The 18,672-nt window shown below is 38.7% G+C and overlaps 1 protein-coding gene and 2 long non-coding RNA genes across 8 annotated transcripts; all 3 read right to left on the minus strand.

Moving 5' to 3' along the window:
- Positions 1-912: 912 nt before the first annotated feature.
- LOC133803580 (uncharacterized) lies at positions 913-11,209 on the minus strand. Of its 5 annotated transcripts, none has more exons than XR_009878063.1 (5): positions 10,617-11,190; positions 10,402-10,505; positions 2,234-2,369; positions 1,500-1,584; positions 913-1,400 (listed from the first exon to the last, which is right to left on the minus strand). XR_009878063.1 is itself a non-coding variant. In XM_062241674.1 (4 exons), the coding sequence occupies exons 3-4, from the start codon at positions 2,346-2,348 to the stop codon at positions 1,064-1,066; spliced, it is 504 nt and encodes a 167-aa protein (XP_062097658.1). In that variant the 5' UTR covers positions 2,349-2,369; positions 10,402-10,505; positions 10,617-11,184; the 3' UTR covers positions 913-1,063. The 5 variants fall into 5 exon arrangements, 1 of the variants encoding a protein (XP_062097658.1); XR_009878062.1 differs by having other exon boundaries at positions 2,247-2,369; positions 10,617-11,173; XR_009878065.1 differs by lacking the exon at positions 1,500-1,584 and having other exon boundaries at positions 913-1,452; positions 2,247-2,369; positions 10,617-11,209.
- LOC133803980 (uncharacterized) lies at positions 7,644-8,046 on the minus strand. 2 transcript variants are annotated; one of them, XR_009878243.1, is made up of 2 exons: positions 8,005-8,046; positions 7,644-7,699 (listed from the first exon to the last, which is right to left on the minus strand). It is a non-coding gene; the product is annotated as an uncharacterized LOC133803980 (long non-coding RNA). The 2 variants fall into 2 exon arrangements; XR_009878244.1 differs by having other exon boundaries at positions 7,980-8,046.
- Positions 11,210-16,046: 4,837 nt separating the features above from the next.
- LOC133803581 (uncharacterized) lies at positions 16,047-17,768 on the minus strand. Its single transcript, XR_009878066.1, has 3 exons — positions 17,242-17,768; positions 17,027-17,130; positions 16,047-16,319 (listed from the first exon to the last, which is right to left on the minus strand). It is a non-coding gene; the product is annotated as an uncharacterized LOC133803581 (long non-coding RNA).
- Between the last annotated feature and the right edge of the window lie 904 nt (positions 17,769-18,672).

The following is an 18,672-nucleotide window of genomic DNA, read 5'->3' on the forward strand; positions in this document are numbered from 1 at the left end:
ATTACCGCGAGTACCCACAACAAAGGGCGGATCGACATCATCGTCAAAATCAAGGTCGAGAGGGACGGGGCGATTGCAAACTGGGAAGGCACCATTGTCTCTTGGAAAACCAACTACCGGTGGAACAGGGGCCTCACGCGGAAGCGCAACAGTCGAAACTGGTGGGCGAGGAAGGACACGCTCACGGGGAGGTTCAGCGACTGGTTGCTCGACAACCGGAGGACGGAGTTGATCAAGAACACCACGAAATTCATCAAGGAAGGTCGTGAGGCGTTGGTCAAGTCGTTGTTCTACCGTCTGCAAAGCTACCCAAAGGGCCTGCACACCTTGCTCTTCGGCGACGGCATGGCGAGTATCTCCATCAGCATCGGCCATGGAAGCTGTCCAGGAAGGCTGTAGGCTCATGATACCAAATGATGGGAAGAACTCTAATGGATTGAAGGGAGCTGGTCATGCTCCAGAATAAACAAGATAACGGATATATGATATCAATTTCAGCTAGGTCATATCATTCAATATTAAGATGCTTTTAAACCACATCTTAAACGACAAGTTTGGATTACAATTCAAAAGGGGTGCTAAACGACAATGCACCAAAAGTAGTCTCAGGAAATGACCATAAAGGACATAAAAGATACATATTCCAAAATATAAATATACGACAAAGGGGTATATATTATGCATGGACAACTAAAGTGCTACATCACAATTAAGCTGCTGCATTAGACAGTTAATACGTGTCGCCATTGCTAACAACGCCGACAGTTAATAAGTATCGCCGTTACTGGCAACGCCGATAGCTATTAGATGTCGTGATTATTTCTCTCTATGGTGTAGTAAAAGAATGCACATCAAAAATTAAATTAATTTAACATTAGTAACATTAAATTTATATTTTATTAGATCTAACAATTTCTAATAAAAGAAATAAACTTATAAACTTTTTTATTCAACAATTTTATAAATTTATTACACCAACAACAGTCAACAATCAAAAAATAAACCAAATTTACATATTACAAAGACAAAAATTACATAGCAAACTTAATCAAAATATATTTCATCAGATCTGCTCATATTTTCTTTGCCAGTCCACAGAATCTTGCTTGGCGGTATCCAGTGCCTTCAACAAGCTAGAGTACCTCTCACCTAGTGAACTACAATTACTCTGTAAGTTTGCTATACGAGCCATATATTCATCAGCTAGCCGCTTCTTCTCATCGATAGGTTCCCCATAACGCTTCAGATATTCAGACTTTGACTTATCACTTGCTTCCAGCTGCTTGTTCAGTAACGCAAAATTATCTTCGATTGACCGGCATTTTAACAGAAGTGTATTTTTCTCTAATCCAACTTGGTCAATTAATCTCTTGGTGAGATCAAGTATTGGACCTTCAAAACTGAGATTTTCATTGAATTCAAAAGGCATGCCCATATACATACTATTCACATCTACTAAAGGAAATGAAAAGGAAAAAGGAGGAAAAATCATTGCAAACCTTTTTTGTAAGAACATAGCTAGCTTCTGCCATTTTCCTAGACCATGACTTGATTTTCATACTATGATACAAGACCATCAAGGACCTAGAAAACAAACCACCACTGAACACATAAGACAAGTTTCCTTTTTAACTTTTTACAAGAATATGAAGGTCAAGTTTACATACATCCATCAATCAAAGAACATTGCAAGACAAAAATAAATCAACAAAGTACTGTAATTTATAAGGGAATTGCAAGGACTCTACATGAACTCCAAATGGCAATCATGTTTACTCAAAATCCAAAAATTTCAAATAGAAACCAAAGCATATAAATATAAAAGACCAACTCTACTCACAACTCCAATGGTTTCCATAATAGCTAAAGCTCTATTTATTTAAATGCTTATTTTTTGAGCTAAAGCACTATTAGTTCCTCCAATGAGGATATCTGGAAAAGGGGAGCGAGAGGTCAAGATCTTAAAAAGTATGGTTGTTCACACTGCTAATAAAACCAGGGCAATTGTTTGCTAAAAGAAGATTTAGAGTGGTTCATATCTTTAGACTAGTTTGCAGAACATAGCATGGCTTCCTAAACCCTCGGAATTTTCATGTGTTATTCAATAATTATTGCAAAGAGGGGACTGGAGGAGAAATCTCAATAAATTTCTGTGCAAAAAATGCAGTAAAGTAATTAAATTGATATATTGTTGAAGCTACACTAAATAAAGAAGAATAAGAACCACACTTACCGAAAATGCTTACCTTCACAACATTGTCGAACTTAGCATTCGTAGCATTGCAAGTTGTTCTAAGCTTCATTTCCATGCTTTGTAAAGCATTTGGACATTGCATTTCTGCCTCCATATATTCGTTCTTCTTGTAATGCTGCAAGTTAAGCCAATGAAAATAATAAGTATGGTGGGTGAAAAATGGTCTAACACATGAGTATGCATACAGAGACAGCCATTGCCACATAAAAAAGGTACATATTCATGGGTGCCACTGTGGTAAAAATAATGCAAGAATTAAATGCACATGATTGCTGGTTGTTGATATCTGTCTACATTTAGTGATTTTTTATGTTCTTAGGCTCAGTATTGCTTACACGTAATTTTAACCAATGAGCTCAAGTATTCATTTAATTATAACCACTAAGTTCAAGTATTAATATAATTTTAGCCACTGATCTCAAGCATACGATTTAAAAACACACTTAAATTGAAAACAAATTAATCTGCATGAGATTGAAGTCATTTTCATGAAAACCACACTTTCTCTAAACACGATTTAAAAAATTATCATAATACCAATTGATGATGACTCATTTTTCTATTAAAACCACAAATACATCATGAAGTGCAAAATAGACTATTATTTGTTACTAGGGTCGCCACTTGCACCCCAACATCCATATCTAGAGACATCACAAGTGCATAAATGGCGGGTCGAATTCAGGTCATTTGGCCCCTAAATAGAGTTTCCCTTACCACCTATCCTAACCTGTGAGGGTAAATGAAATTGGATAAAATAGATGCATGAATTGGCACTCCTCACCCACCCTACTCATTGTACTGCCATGTAGAGTCCAAGAACTTTACTTAGCTAATTATTTAGTAGTATTATAGTATGTATAGTATTATCTTTGTAACTGTGGATTTTTGGTTCAGACCGGGAACTATTTGGACACTCATAGTAGTACTTATAGATTTTCTAAGTTTAACCTATAGTTTAAGAATATTAAGTATAACCTAGGGTTTGATTATATGACTGATATTAAGGATAATATTTGTTATATTATAAGGTTTAGATATCAACCAATAGGATTTTAAGCACATGTTATGAATGGGTAATTAAGGATTATGTATTTTTGAGGATTAAATTAAATAAGGGTAAAATTTGAATGCTTTAAGGTCAGTCAGCAGCTTTGAATATGTTGAGGGCTTAGTCAAGGTTGTTTACCCCATTCAAACTTAGCTAAAAATGTGTAATTTCGTGTTTAAATATTCAGCATATGCCGATATATCGCAGCTATAGGGGGCGATATATCGCAGCACGTTGATACGGAAAACACGAAACGATGCACGGTCGCCTCGGGAATAATAGTCCAGGCAATATATCGCCTACAAGGGGCGATATATCGCCTCCTCTAGCATGTTTTCAAACATTTTTGAATTCTTTTCCTTTCAGCCATTCAAACTCCTTCATAAGTCCAGCATCTTTTGAACGAGTCTTCAGCCTCTGCTGAACGATTATTCAAATTATTTTCACCTAAAAAGCCATTATTTTTATTCAAGTAAAATCAAGATACTTTCATTCCCAAACTCTATAAATAGGACCTAGTATCCAGCCATTATTCACCTTTTGCTCTAAGTTCAGAAGCTGCTAGTGTTAAGTGAGTGTGAGAGTGTAAACACCTGGTTTGGGAAAATCATAAGCTTAAACATCATAAGCTTATCAAACACTTTGGGAAGTGAGGTTCTATAGTATTTCGGTTGTGGTGTAGATTGGTCTTTCAAGTCTTTGAGGTAAACCAAAACTCTAGCTCATTGTTTTATGTTATTTTCTTTCTCATAGCCTTCTACTCAGTTTCCTAACCTCATTCTTATTTTGGTTAGGAAATCTAAGCTCTTGAGCACATAAGTTTTGGTAAGTGTGACTTTCAATGGTTTAGTCTTCCCATTTCCTTTTCATCTCTTTTCTTCTTTAGACTCACTCTTTATATATGATTTTAGGAGTGTTCCAAAAGTCCCAACTCAGTCCACATATCCCGGTAACTTTGGTAAGGAAAATAGGCTAGAATCAATATGTTATACGCTTATGTTATCTTATGTTTTATGTTATTAAATGTGTTATGATATGTATGCATGTATGTTTGTAGGCTTGGGCATATGACCCATATGACTAACAAGACCCCAAATGGGTTATGGGCATATGACCTACTTAGCTAGTAGGACCCCACTAATCCCATGGGCATATGCTTGTTTAGTCTATGGGACCCCAAGTAATAATGGCCATTATAATAAGTGTATGTTATATGTATTATGTTAAGTCTTTGTGTTTCTTATGAAATTATGATTTATGACTATGTGTTAGATTTTCCTTGCTGGGCATTAGGCTCATTCCTTTTTGTTTTATGTGCAGGAAAATAGCTTTAAGAGGCGGTAAGATTCGTGGACGCTTAGAGGATGTGTATCGATGGTGAATGGAGTCAAGGAGCCGAGCGTTATTCGATTCGAGGATGTAGTTTCTGTTTTATGTTTTTTTTTTACATGTATTTTCCGCACGATTTATGTAATGTCTTTTTAGTTTAAATCATGTTTTGTTTTTAAAGACAATGGGATCCCAAATCCTTTTTGGTATTTATGTAAGTAACTTTTATTTTTACAAGTTACTTAATAAAATTATGGTATTTTCGCAAATGTAAGTTCTATTAAGGATTTTATGTATAGTTTCGTTAATGGTCCAAAAGTCTAGATTAGTGAGTCATTACAGTTGGTATCAGAGCAACGGTTCCTTTGCATGAAGTTCTCCTCGATACACACGCTCAAAGCTCCGAATCTGACCGCCAAGTAAGTGTTTAAGTTACTAGTTATGTTACTTATGTGTATAGCTAACACCTTTAGTGTTTATGTATTCAGTTAAGAATGAACGGAGCTTTAACCTACCAAGATATCCAAGCCATTAAGGCCTTAAAAAGAATAAGGGAGCCAAGAAACACCGTAGGAGCACTAGAAAGGATCACTCGAAGGTTGCTTTTGTTTCACCAAGAGATAGGTGGCCTTCAAGAGGCTAAGCAAATAATGTTAAGATCAACGGAACAATATGTACTAGTGATTAGGCTATTTAAAGATTTCCATCCTGTAATAGCAGCTTTAGAAGAAATATGGGAAGAAATGAATGATGAGGATGAACTACCATTAGCGATGAGATATTATTTCCTCTTAGTTAGGTTCACCGCAAAATTTGAGTTTCAGTTTACAAATGAGCAAAAACATAGGATTCTCACCAACCTTCCTAGAGGACGTTTCGATGCACATGACAATGATGATTATGAACAAATAGATGATGATATGCTAGATGACGGATCGGATGTAGAAGATCCCGATTTTTAGATTAGTAGTTTTTATTTGTTTTATTTACTTTTTATGTTATGATTGTAATAAGTGAAAACTTTTTTTTCCAAATGAATAACATGCTATTTTATTATCATGTATGAATTTGATTTTTTTTATTTTCGCAATCATAATAAGTAATAAATAAAATGAATAATGACTAAGTTCGGTGAGGGTGGATACAAATCAATGAACCAAGTTTCCTTATTGAGAGTTAGGGGGCCATAGTAGTGGGAACGATTTTACTGATCCCAGCCCTCCCTTAATATGGTTAACTTTGGAACAAAGATAAGTTTCGAGCCTGAGAATTAAGTCATATAGGATGATTAGAAACACACTTAGAAAATAAAGATGACTTGTTTTTCTAAGTATAGAAACCCACTCTAATAATAAATAAAGACCTATATAATTTTTCATAAAAAGTCATAATAAATAGGTCCGAGATATGTTTGTTTTAGAATAAGCTTTTGCCTTAGAGCCTATTAGGTAAAGTTCTAACATGTTTCTTTTAACTGTTAGAACTCTGCTACGATGTCGCTCCGAAGATCTGCACGCACCAACGGAAACGCCACCAGCGATGTTCCAGCGACCAATGCGGTCCCTACAGTTTGCCGAAGGGGAGTGTGTGCTACTGCTCGCCGCAACGCGCCGGCATAGCCAGCTGACAACACTGCGGAGATTGCCAGACTGTGACAGCAAGTCAAGGAACTTCTGCAGCAACAACGCCAACAGGCTCAATCTCAGCCTCAGCCTCCGCCACAGCCGCAGCCTCAGCCAATGGCCCCAGCACCCCAACAAGTTGGTCCATATGGGGGATGGCCTATGACGAACTATGCTCCATATCCAGTACAGCACGTGGAGCCAGTGTATGAAAGGTTCCGCAAGCAGCACGCTCCAAACTTCGAAGGGACTACAGACCCCTTTGAGGCAGAAGAGTGGTTAAGGAATGTGGAGCCGATTCTGGCCCACATGAACCTCAGTAATGCAGACCGTATATCCTGCGTCTCATCTTTACTCAAGAAAGATGCCAGGATATGGTGGGACTTGGTCCAGCAATCTCATGATGCTGCCACCATGACGTGGACCCAATTTGTGGAGCCGTTCCACAAAAAGTACTACAATTCGGCTGTACTTGCTACGAGGGTTGAGGAGTTCACCAATCTGAAGCAGGGTACTTTAACAGTGGCGTAATATGCTCGTCAGTTCGACCGCTTAGCAAAGTTCGCGGCAGAGATGGTTCCAACCGACTATCTGAGGGTGAACAAGTTTGTTAGAGGACTTCGCCCGAAGATCGAGATGGGGGTTAAACTAGCAAACCCGGGAAACACCACTTATGCCGACGTTCTTGAGACGGCAATCGAAGTAGAAAGGTTGCAGGCCAATGTAAGCAGAGAAGAAGCCAGCAAGACGGAACATAGACAGCAGAGCCAACCTCTGGCCAGTCGAAACAACAATCAGTCTAGCAATAGCGGCAACAATCAGTCCAGCAACAACGGTAACGGTCAGAAGAGAAGGCATCCTGACAACAAGCAATCTGACAACAATAAGAGGGCACGTACGAATAATGGAGGAAATAGGTCGGGCTACGTGGAATACCCGCCATGTGCCAAATGTCAGGAGAAGCATCCTGGAGAATGTCGCGCCAACACCAAGGAGGGTTTCAACTGTGGTCAAGAAGGGCATCGCAAAAGAGACTGTCCTCAGCAAAAGCCAGAAGGGAAGAAGGATGAAAAGATGGTTCCTGCTAGGGTTTTTGCTTTAACCCAAGGGGAGGCCGATGCTAGCAACAAGGTGGTCACAGGTCAGGTTTCTATCCTTCATAACTTATGTCATGTATTATTTGATTCGGGTGCCACTCATTCGTATATTTCGTTAGGAATGATAGAAAAACTAGACAAACGTTTTAACGGGTGACCATTTTGGTGGCCAATATATGTTGACAAATCAAGATCATCAACAGGACAGTCAACATATGTTTCTAGCTTATTCTTCAAAAACTGGATATATGAAAACCACTTCAAGTGAATAACCAAGACCTCAGGCAGTCTCCAAAGGTCTAACTTCTTGCTGGCTTGACGATGCTCTTTGCAGCCAGGACAAAACCTGAAGTACAAATACCAATCACAACGACAAATTAGTCGTTCAAATCTTGAATTTAAAACGTTCTCATTTTCACCAAACCGAGTATTTTCAGAACCTAATCTAAGCTCACAGTATGACCTCTGTCAACAATCAATTTTTCTTATAGTTATACCCAATAACTAATGGAGTGCAACGACTCTCTGTGAAAAATTTCTTCGAACATTTGGCGAGCAAGTTCATCCAAACTTTCAATTAAACAAATCAACACTAAGAAACAAAACCCAGCAAACACGACACTTACACGGAAAATTTCAAAAAACACATACATTGAGAGAGAACGAAACAGAGAGAGTAAGAAAATGAATGAGATAGAGAAATTACTTGCTATGTTTAAGCCTGTGAACCCACGCCCGTCCAGCCAGTCCCGTCCTTGCGCGGTCGATCCTACCCCCTGAGACCCCCGCGTCGTCGAACCCAGCCAGCCCGGAGAACCCCACTCGCCGTCGAGCCCACCCCCTGAGCCCCCAGCTGCTGTCGAGCCCTTGAACCTCCAGCCGTCGTCGAGCCCAGCCCGAGCGAGAGATGGGAGGACGAAGGAGTGAGAGAGCCGAGTCCCTACCTCTGCATCGAGCCCGCTGCCGCTATCCGACCATCAGCCACCCACCTCGCCTGCGCGCGAAGACCTCCATGCACGTCGTCAAAGAGGGATAGAGGAAGGCTGGTTGGGTTTGAGGAAGAAAATTGGGTCTAGCGGCTAGGGCTAGTTGGGTTTGACGAAAAGAACAAGAGAGAGTGAGATGATTGAGGGTTGATAGGGTTTAGTTATTATTATTATTGTTTGTAAAAAAAATATAGTTATTATTATAAAAATATATAAATATAAAAATAATGATATTAAGAAAACACAATACAATAAAATATTAATGATATATTATTAGTTTTTATTTTCTAATTATATTTAAAAACTAACAACTTATAATTTTTTTTTTAAATTATTAAAACATTTAACCATATATATAAATAACTTACTTTCAACTATTGCTTATTTTTTTCAAATATTTTCAACATAAATTTTAAAAAATAAAAACACTAATATTATTAGTGAAATTTTAAAATTATTTTACAATATTTAACCAATCAATAAAATAACTCTTTTTTAATTAATTTTTTCATAAATATGTTAAATAAATAAAATTTAAGTATATTATTAATGAATTTAAATTTTGATATAGAAATTACTATAAATAAAAGTTAATATAATATTAAAAATTTAGAAACAAAAGAAAATCTAGCTTTTAAAGTTTTTAATTAATAAATTATTTTTATAAATATATTTACATGATTTAGTTTATTTTTTAAATTATATTATTCATCAATTATAATTTTAGATCATTTTTTTATTTAAATTTCGACGACATTTAATAACTGTCGGTATTTAACTTTTATTAACTGTCGGCGTTGGGGTCAATAACGACAATTTTTAACTGTCGGCATTAGTCTCGAATTAACTGTCGGCGTTGAGATCAATAGCAACACATTTTAACTGTCGGCATTTGTCACGACCCGAGCCCTAGGCTGTGGCAGATTTGTAATATCCATAACTTGGGTGGTCAAAGGTCAAACTTTGACCCTCGGTGGAAAATAGTCTTTATAAATGATCCTTTAATTTATATTAAATATTACTATAATTATAAGTCGAAACAATGGAATAACTCCTATGATTATATATGAAAATATTACGGATAAAAGTAGGATCATTTATTTTAATACATAGAATAATAATATCCCCACAGTTATGTAGTCACCAAACAGCTAAATTTAATAAGTCATAAAATACCCAAAATAATACTTAGCATCCACCATTCCTCATTTCTAACTAGGACATAGCTAATTTAGATGTACAGGCCGATAGGTTCCAAATTAAATACATCCAATGTTCAAAAGATAGGACTATTGCACTAAACACATTGGCTTCAGCAATAATTCACACTTTTCCATGTTCGCGTCACTAGGCTCCTGGAATGGGAGAGATAGGGGTGAGCTTATAAAGCCCAGTAGGAAAGCAACTAACAACATAGGACTCAAAAGTTCAATAAAAACCCCTGCATGGTTAGCTTTTTAAAACAAAACATACATCATCATGTATAAACCAAAATAGAGATAAACCACAAATAATCATAAGAGCATAGCTACCAGTGCACATCACACCGTCCACTAGACCCCTAGTTTCCGTTACCCACCATAGAAAATCTGACATCCTAAACCGGGTAGCCGGACCTGATAACCACCACAATGGGGAGGCTCAGAACACTTCCTGTCTACAGATGCTAGGTCTTTACACCTACAGGTGAGTGGACACCTGATCTACCTATGATGACACAGAGACTAGGTCGTGAAACAACAACGTGCACCAATCATGATCACTATGGCTCTCATCGGTATAACCAAATGCAGGTAAACATGAAAAGAAATAAACATATTCCCTTTATATTTTAGAAAATTAGGCAGCATAACGGCTACATTTGAATAAACCCAAAAATCATAACCTGCATAAATAAGTGAACAAAAATATATATTTGGCACTCAGTGCCCTCAGAACAGATCAGAAAACATGCAGGTTAAGTTTTCAATTTTTCAAACATTTTATAAATATCGAAATTGGAATATGTTGAATGCAATTTGATACGAGTAAAATAAGTCCAATAGTCTAGTTGAGTCCCTACCTCTTTAGATACCTCCTTAGAATTTAATCCGAGCCCAAAGCAACGCTCCTAAGCTTATCGATGATCTTAGAATGATTTAGTCCGATTTTAATATCACGTTTTTCCTACGTGCACCAAATGAGCAAACGATTATCATCATAGCATTCCTTATTCAAAATCGTGCCCAATGACATATAATATGACCATATTTAAAATTTCAAGTTCCGGAACCTTACCCAAGCGGTGCACTATAGCAGTTGGTGGCAGTACCGGAAACGTCAACGAATATATGCATAGCATATATCAAAACGATCCTCTCGATGAGTACATCACGAAAGTACAACTCCTTCGCCCAAATGACCTCCGGTGTCGCCGGAAAACGCTTCCAAAGGGCAGAGATACCCAAAATCTTGCCGGAGAAAAATGGCGAGTTGACCGGAATGAATTAGTGGGTTTTGTTCCTCTCTCCACGCTGGTTCCAAAGGTATCAACCACTTGCCGAAGGGTGGTCGGAGTTGGCCGGAAAACACAGTCAAAGTTGACGGACCAAAACTTTGACTGACTATTCCGAACAACTTACGGCGAGTTGAGCGGTGCCGCTTGGTGGTTGAGGTCGCCGGAGCAAGGAGAATCCAATCTGCCGTCGTATGCCAAAAATGGTGGTTGCCGGAGGTTGGGTCTTAGTGGTGGTGGTGTGTTGCCGTGGAGAGAAGAGAGAAAAAAGAGAAAGAGAAGAGAGAGAGAGGGCAGTCGGGGAAAGAGAAAGAAAAGAAGGAAAAGGAAAAGAAAAAAAAAAGAAAGAGTCCATTGACTCTTTTCACTTAAGTGGGTCCCACCCATTAATATATATATATATATATATTTATATTTATTTGTTTTTCTCAGTCTTTACACTCTTCCCTCCTTGAAGAAATTTCGTCCCGAAATTTTCAAAGTACAACCTCAAGCTGAAAATTAAACAAATGAGGATACTTCTCATACATCTCCGACTCTGACTCTCCAATAGCCTCGTCTTCTCTTTGGTTCTGCCATAAGACCTTGATTACGAGAATCCCTCTATTCCTTAACACCTTTAACTCTCTCGCCAGAATTCTGATAGGTTGTTCTTCATATATCACGTTCTCTTGAATAGGGATCGCCTCATACTCAATGATGTGCGATGGGTCTGGAGTATACTTCCTCAGCATCGACACATGGAACACATTGTGAACATGCCCCAACCGCGCTGGTAAGTTCAATCGATAAGCGACCTCCCCATCCCTCTCGATAACTTCGAAAGATCCAATATACCTCGGGGCTAGCTTACCCTTCACTCCAAATCTCACCACACCAAGCATGGGACTAACTTTCAAGAAGACATAGTCACCAACCTCAAACTCAACTTCTCATCGGAGGGGGATCGGCATAACTCTTCTGACAATTTTGAACAACCTTAAGTCTCTCTTGGAAAAATACTTTGATCTTCCCAGTAGTACTAGCAATTTGATATCCAATTGTGACATGTTAATCTGGTTCTGCCTAACACAAATATGATCTGCATGGCCTCCCATACAAGGCATCATAAGGAGCCATGCCTATACTGGCCTGGCAGCTGTTATTATAAGTGGATTCCACCAATGACAAGTGTTCTCCCCAGCTACCCCCAAAATCCAAAATACAAGAACGAAGCATGTCCTCCAAAGTTTGGATAGTCCTCTCAGACTGTCCATATGTCTAAGGGTGGTGAGCAGTGCTTAAGTTAAGTTTAGTTCCTAAATATTCTTGCAATGCTCGCCAAACTTTGATGTAAATCGAGGATCTCTCTCAGAAACAATGTTGGAAGGTAACCCATGCAGTCGAAGTATATTATCCACATAAAGTCGAGCTAGTTCACAAACCTTACAATCCTTCCTAATTTGAATGAAATGAGCAAATTTGGTCAAACGATCGACAATCAACCAGACAGTTTCATGCTTTAATGGTGTTAATGGTAATCCCATCACAAAGTCCATTGTGATCTCGTCCCACTTCCATTCTGGTATAGGTAAAGGTTGAAGCAACCCTGAAGGTCTCTGGTTCTTAGCTTTAACCTGTTGGCAAACCATACACTTAGCTACAAAGTTAGTCACGTCTCTCTTCATACCTTCCCACCAATATTATCTTTTCAAATCTTGAGACATCTTTGTGCTTCCAGGATGTACAACAAACTTAGACCTATGGGCCTCAATCATAACAGACTCTCTAAGATAAGGGATTTTTTTTTTTTTGCAACGACTAATCTTCCCTTATGGTATAAGAATCCTTCAGCATTTACTGTCCATCCATCTAACTGCTCACCGTTTTGGATTCGATTATAGATAAGTCTCAATTTCTCATCTTGCCACTGACATTTCTTAACTTGTTGAAGTAGCACTGTGTAGCAACCGCATTTGCTTTTCCATGAGGATATTTCAAAGTAAAATCATAATTTGCCCTGTACTCGACCCTTCTTCTTTGCCTCAAATTCAAGTCTCTTTGAGTAAAGAGATACTTTAAACTCTTATGATCAGATTCTAATTCAACTTTTCCCCATATAAGTAACATCTCCACATTTTCAAGGCAAAAAAAATTACTGCTGCAAGTTCCAAGCCATGTGTAGGGTAGTGTTTCTCATGTATCTTCAATTGGCGGGAAACATAGGCAACAACCTTGCCATTTAGCATGAGAACTCCACCTAAACCAGTACCAGAAGCATCAGTAAATACCACAAACGGTTCATCACTATTGGGCACTGCGAGAATAGTCGCCGTAGTCAATCTTGGCTTAAGTTCTCTGAAAGCTTCTTCACAACTGTCATCCCACACGAACTTCAAATCCTTTCTTGTTAGTTTTTTTTTCAAAGGCATAGAAATTCGAGAAAAATTCTCCACAAAACGACGATAGTAACCTACTAACCCAAGACAACTTCAAATCTTAGTAACGTTCTTTGATTTTTCCCACTGTAGGATAGAATCTATCTTCGCATGAATTCACAGTAATGTCCTCTTGATATTTTACATGCCCTAAGAATTTGAACTCAGTCCTCCAGAAGTCACATTTTTCTTTCTTAGCATATAATTGATGGTCCCTCAAAGTTCGCAGCACAACTGTTTAATGTTCTGTATGACCCTCAGGTGTCTTGGAATACACCAAAATTTCATCAATAAAAACAACAAAAAACTTATCCAAATAGGGTCTAAAGATTCTATTCATAAGGTCCATAAATATTGCAGGTGCATTCGTTAACCCAAATGACATCACCAAAAACTCAAAGTGCCTATAACGCATTCTGAAATTAGTTTTAGGAATATCCTCTTTCTAAATCCTCAATTGATGATAGCCTGAGCTTAAGTCAATATTGGAAAAACACCTTGAACATATGAGCTGCTCAAACAACTCATATATCATTGGCAATGGATACTTGTTCTTAATTTTCATCTGAATTAATTTCTTATAATCGACGCACAATCACAAGAATCCATCAGATTTCTTGGCAAACAAAACTGGAGCTCCCCATGGGGAAGTACTGTTCCTGATGTACCTTATCCATTAGCTCACCCAATTGCTTTTTCAATTCATCCAACTCTGCAGGTGCCATGCGATAAGGGGTAGTAGAAACTAATTGAGTCACGGGAATCAAATCAATGCAAAATTTGATCTCTCTATCAGGTGGTAGTCCTGGAAAATCCCCAGGAAACACATTTGGAAGGCCACTAACCACTGATATCCAAGGAAACTTGTCTAGAGGCCTAGACTTATTCTCAATTGCAAACGGACTCCCATAACACTCTAAGTTTCTTTTCCCACCTAAACATGCCTTAAGGATAGGATCCTGCCTTACTGCATTCATGTTGGCTCGATATACAATGAAATCTCCACTTAGAGTTAAAAGAGTCACCATTTTGTGTAAGCAATCAACAATGGCTTGGTACTTAGACAACCAATCCATGCCAAGAATTACATCAAATTGTCCTATAGGTAACACCATCAGGTTTCCTAATAAATTATGCCATTCAAACATAATACAACCGATTTGCAGATGGTTGATACTTCACCATGCCCTCCCATAGGTACACTCAACTGCAATGTAGGACTAAAAGTTTCCCAACTCAAACCCAACATGCTAGCAAACATTAATGATATACAAGAATGAGATGCACCAGTATCAAATAATACATGAGCCCAAGAGTGTGAGATAAGAACCACACCATCCACAACTCCTTGGCATGCTCCTCCTTGCACATCATCACTACTAAGAGCATAGGCTTGACCATAGGCTTTTTTTTTTCCTTTGCTTTCCCTTTTCCTTGACCATATGGCTTGTGCTTGCACTAGAGTCTCCTCCGGGATTGAACTCTCTCTAACTTCCAGTAGAAATAGGAGTTTGAAAACTCTGCGAGTACCCCTGGTTGAATCCTGAACTTTGGGGCTAGAACTAATGTTCATATTGGCATTGTTGCCCTAGTGTGGGTGTGAAACCATATGATGAAGTCTGAGACTGGTTACTCTTAGTTTGTCCTGTGAAAGGAGTAGACCTTGCATAACTCCCGAAGGGTCCTACATGTGATGGTTGGAACCTCTGTTGTCATGTGGGCAATCTTTCTTTCGATTCATTCTCGATGAGCCTCAGTCTGTAAGGATGCTGTCACACACTCATTCAAATTTCCAAAGGTCATAGGGCAAGTGGACCCAGCATTGAAGGGAGTAAGGGACGGAGGAACTGCTCAATTAAAAGAGGTTGATCGACCGTACCAACATAAACATAGGAAGATAACTCTACAAACTTCATGTAGAATTAATTCACCCACCTCCATCATTATCTAGTCATTCTATGATCTCATCAACCTGTCATTGATCTTAAGAAATCAAATGATCCAATCAAGTCCTCCTATGAGATGGGTTAAAATGTTGTTCTTCGAGAACCCATCTCAAAATTTCCTCGAGTCATCCCATCAGTTCCACTCATCCTACTTAAGACTCTCCACCAATCTGGTGCGCTCCTTTCCAACTTAGGCACATTAATATAAACATGATACTCCTTAGGTGTTCCCATAATGTCTAAACTCTTCTTTATATGCCTCGACCATCTTTCAGCAACCATGGAATCCTTTCCACCTTTAGACTTACGCATTTGAATCTGATGGAAAATCTGGAAGTGATTGTTCTGTCGGGCATCTGGATCCATCTATTTGGTAGGAATGCCTCTTAAAGCCTTAAGAATGGCGTTCACAAGGAATGCAACTGGTGAAGAAGGAACCTCAGCCTCAAGGACATCATCTGCAGACCTTCTCCTTGTTGTCCTTCCTTTCGGAGGCATTTTCTTAGGTCAGTAAATCAAAAGCTAACCAATTAGTGAGGAATGAATGCTTTCTATATACATACGCCTTTTATAGATCAAAATACTTTATTTTAAAATAAATTTAATCTATTTGGTGACACACTCCGAGGAATTTGAACCCGGTGCTCTGATACCATTTTTCTGTCATGACCCGAGCCCTAGGCCGTGGCAAATTTGTAATATCCATAACTTGGGTGGTCAAAGGTCAAACTTTGACCCTCGGTGGAAAATAGTCTTTATAAATGATCCTTTAATTTATGTTAAATATTACTATAATTATAAGTCGAAACAATGGAATAACTCCTATGATTATATATGAAAATATTACGGATAAAAGTAGGATCATTTATCTTAATACATAGAATAATAATATCCCCACAGTTATGTAGTCACCAAACAGCTAAATTTAATAAGTCATAAAATACCCAAAATAATACTTAGCATCCACCATTCCTCATTTCTAACTAGGACATAGCTAATTTAGATGTACAGGCCGATAGGTTCCAAATTAAACACATACAATGTTCAAAAGATAGGACTATGGCACTAAACACATTGGCTTCAGCAATAATTCACACTTTTCCATGTTCGCGTCACTAGGCTCCTGGAATGGGAGAGATAGGGGTGAGCTTATAAAGCCCAGTAGGAAAGCAACTAACAACATAGGACTCAAAAGTTCAATAAAAACCCCTGCATGGTTAGCTTTTTAAAACAAAACATACATCATCATGTATAAACCAAAATAGAGAGAAACCACAAATAATCATAAGAGCATAGCTACCAGTGCACATCACACCGTCCACTAGACCCCTAGTTTCCGTTACCCACCATAGAAAATCCGACATCCTAAACCGGGTAGCCGGACCTGATAACCACCACAATGGGGAGGCTCAGAACACTTCCTGTCTACAGATGCTAGGTCTTTACACCTACAGGTGAGTGGACACCTGATCTACCTATGATGACACAGAGACTAGGTCGTGAAACAACAACGTGCACCAATCATGATCACTATGGCTCTCATCGGTATAACCAAATGCAGGTAAACATGAAAAGAAATAAACATATTCCCTTTATATTTTAGAAAATTAGGCAGCATAACGGCTACATTTGAATAAACCCAAAAATCATAACCTGCATAAATAAGTGAACAAAAATATATATTTGGCACTCAGTGCCCTCAGAACAGATCAGAAAACATGCAGGTTAAGTTTTCAATTTTTCAAACATTTTATAAATATCGAAATTGGAATATGTTGAATGCAATTTGATACGAGTAAAATAAGTCCAATAGTCTAGTTGAGTCCCTACCTCTTTAGATACCTCCTTAGAATTTAATCCGAGCCCAAAGCAACGCTCCTAAGCTTATCGATGATCTTAGAATGATTTAGTCCGATTTTAATATCACGTTTTTCCTACGTGCACCAAATGAGCAAACGATTATCATCATAGCATTCCTTATTCAAAATCGTGCCCAATGACATATAATATGACCATATTTAAAATTTCAAGTTCCGGAACCTTACCCAAGCGGTGCACTATAGCAGTTGGTGGCAGTACCGGAAACGTCAACGAATATATGCATAGCATATATCAAAACGATCCTCTCGATGAGTACATCACGAAAGTACAACTCCTTCGCCCAAATGACCTCCGGTGTCGCCGGAAAACGCTTCCAAAGGGCAGAGATACCCAAAATCTTGCCGGAGAAAAACGGCGAGTTGACTGGAATGAATTAGTGGGTTTTGTTCCTCTCTCCACGCTGGTTCCAAAGGTATCAACCACTTGCCGAGGGGTGGTCGGAGTTGGCCGGAAAACACAGTCAAAGTTGACGGACCAAAACTTTGACTGACTATTCCGAACAACTTACGGCGAGTTGGGCGGTGCCGCTTGGTGGTTGAGGTCGCCGGAGTAAGGCGAATCCAATCAGCCGCCGTATGCCAAAAATGGTGGTTGCCGGAGGTTGGGTCTCAGTGGTGGTGGTGTGTTGCCGTGGAGAGAAGAGAGAAAAAAGAGAAAGAGAAGAGAGAGAGAGAGAGAGCAGTCGGGGAAAGAGAAAGAAAAGAAGGAAAAGGAAAAGAAAAAAAAAAAAAAAAAAAAAAAAGTCCATTGATTCTTTTCACTTGGGTCCCACCCATTAATATATATATATTTATTTGTTTTTCTTAGTCTTTATAGCATTGGTCTCGAATTAACTGTCGGCGTTGGAGTCAATAGCGACACATTTTAACTGTGGGCATTGGTCTCGAATTAACTGTCGGCGTTGGAGTCAATAGCGAAAGTCAAAAGCAACGGTGACAGTTATTAGATATCAGCGTAGAGTCACACTAAGCAATTACAACAGTCAACAGAGTAAATTGTCGTGGTTGGGTGTCGGGAAAGTCCAGTTTTGTAGTAGTGATTGATCAATGTCGATAGTTTTGTTGCCAGCATAAGGAAGTTTTGGGAAATACAAGGATCGTTCAATGTGGAACCTTTAGGTAGAAACATCTTCCTTTTCAGATTTTCTCTCGTTGCTGATCGAAGGAGAGTTCTTGAAGGAGGGCCATGGATATTTGAGAATTGTCTATTGGTATTGAAAGAACCGGATGAGGTGTATCTAGTAGACATGGTGTTTGATTGGGCTCCGTTTTAGATCCAAATCCTGAAGGAACCCGTGTTTTGTATGTCAAAAAGCTGGGGTTATGAACTCGGTAAATCCGTTAGTACCGTTTCGGAAGTCATTTGCAACGTGACCGGGGATTCATTGGGAAAGTTTATGAGGGTAAGAGTGTTGGTGGACATTTCCAAGCCTCTTACAAGGGTCATTAAAAATAGATTCAAAGCCGGTCAAGATCTGATCATTTTGCCCGTTCGTTACGAAAGGTTGCCGGATCTATGCTATTTTTGTGGTGTGCTTGGCCACCCATTCAGAGAATGCAAATTGAAGCCAAAAAGGCTTGATAGTAGTGCCACTT

The sequence above is a fragment of the Humulus lupulus genome, chromosome X (assembly GCF_963169125.1).
Source record: "Humulus lupulus chromosome X, drHumLupu1.1, whole genome shotgun sequence".
In the NCBI taxonomy this organism is placed as follows: domain Eukaryota; kingdom Viridiplantae; phylum Streptophyta; class Magnoliopsida; order Rosales; family Cannabaceae; genus Humulus; species Humulus lupulus.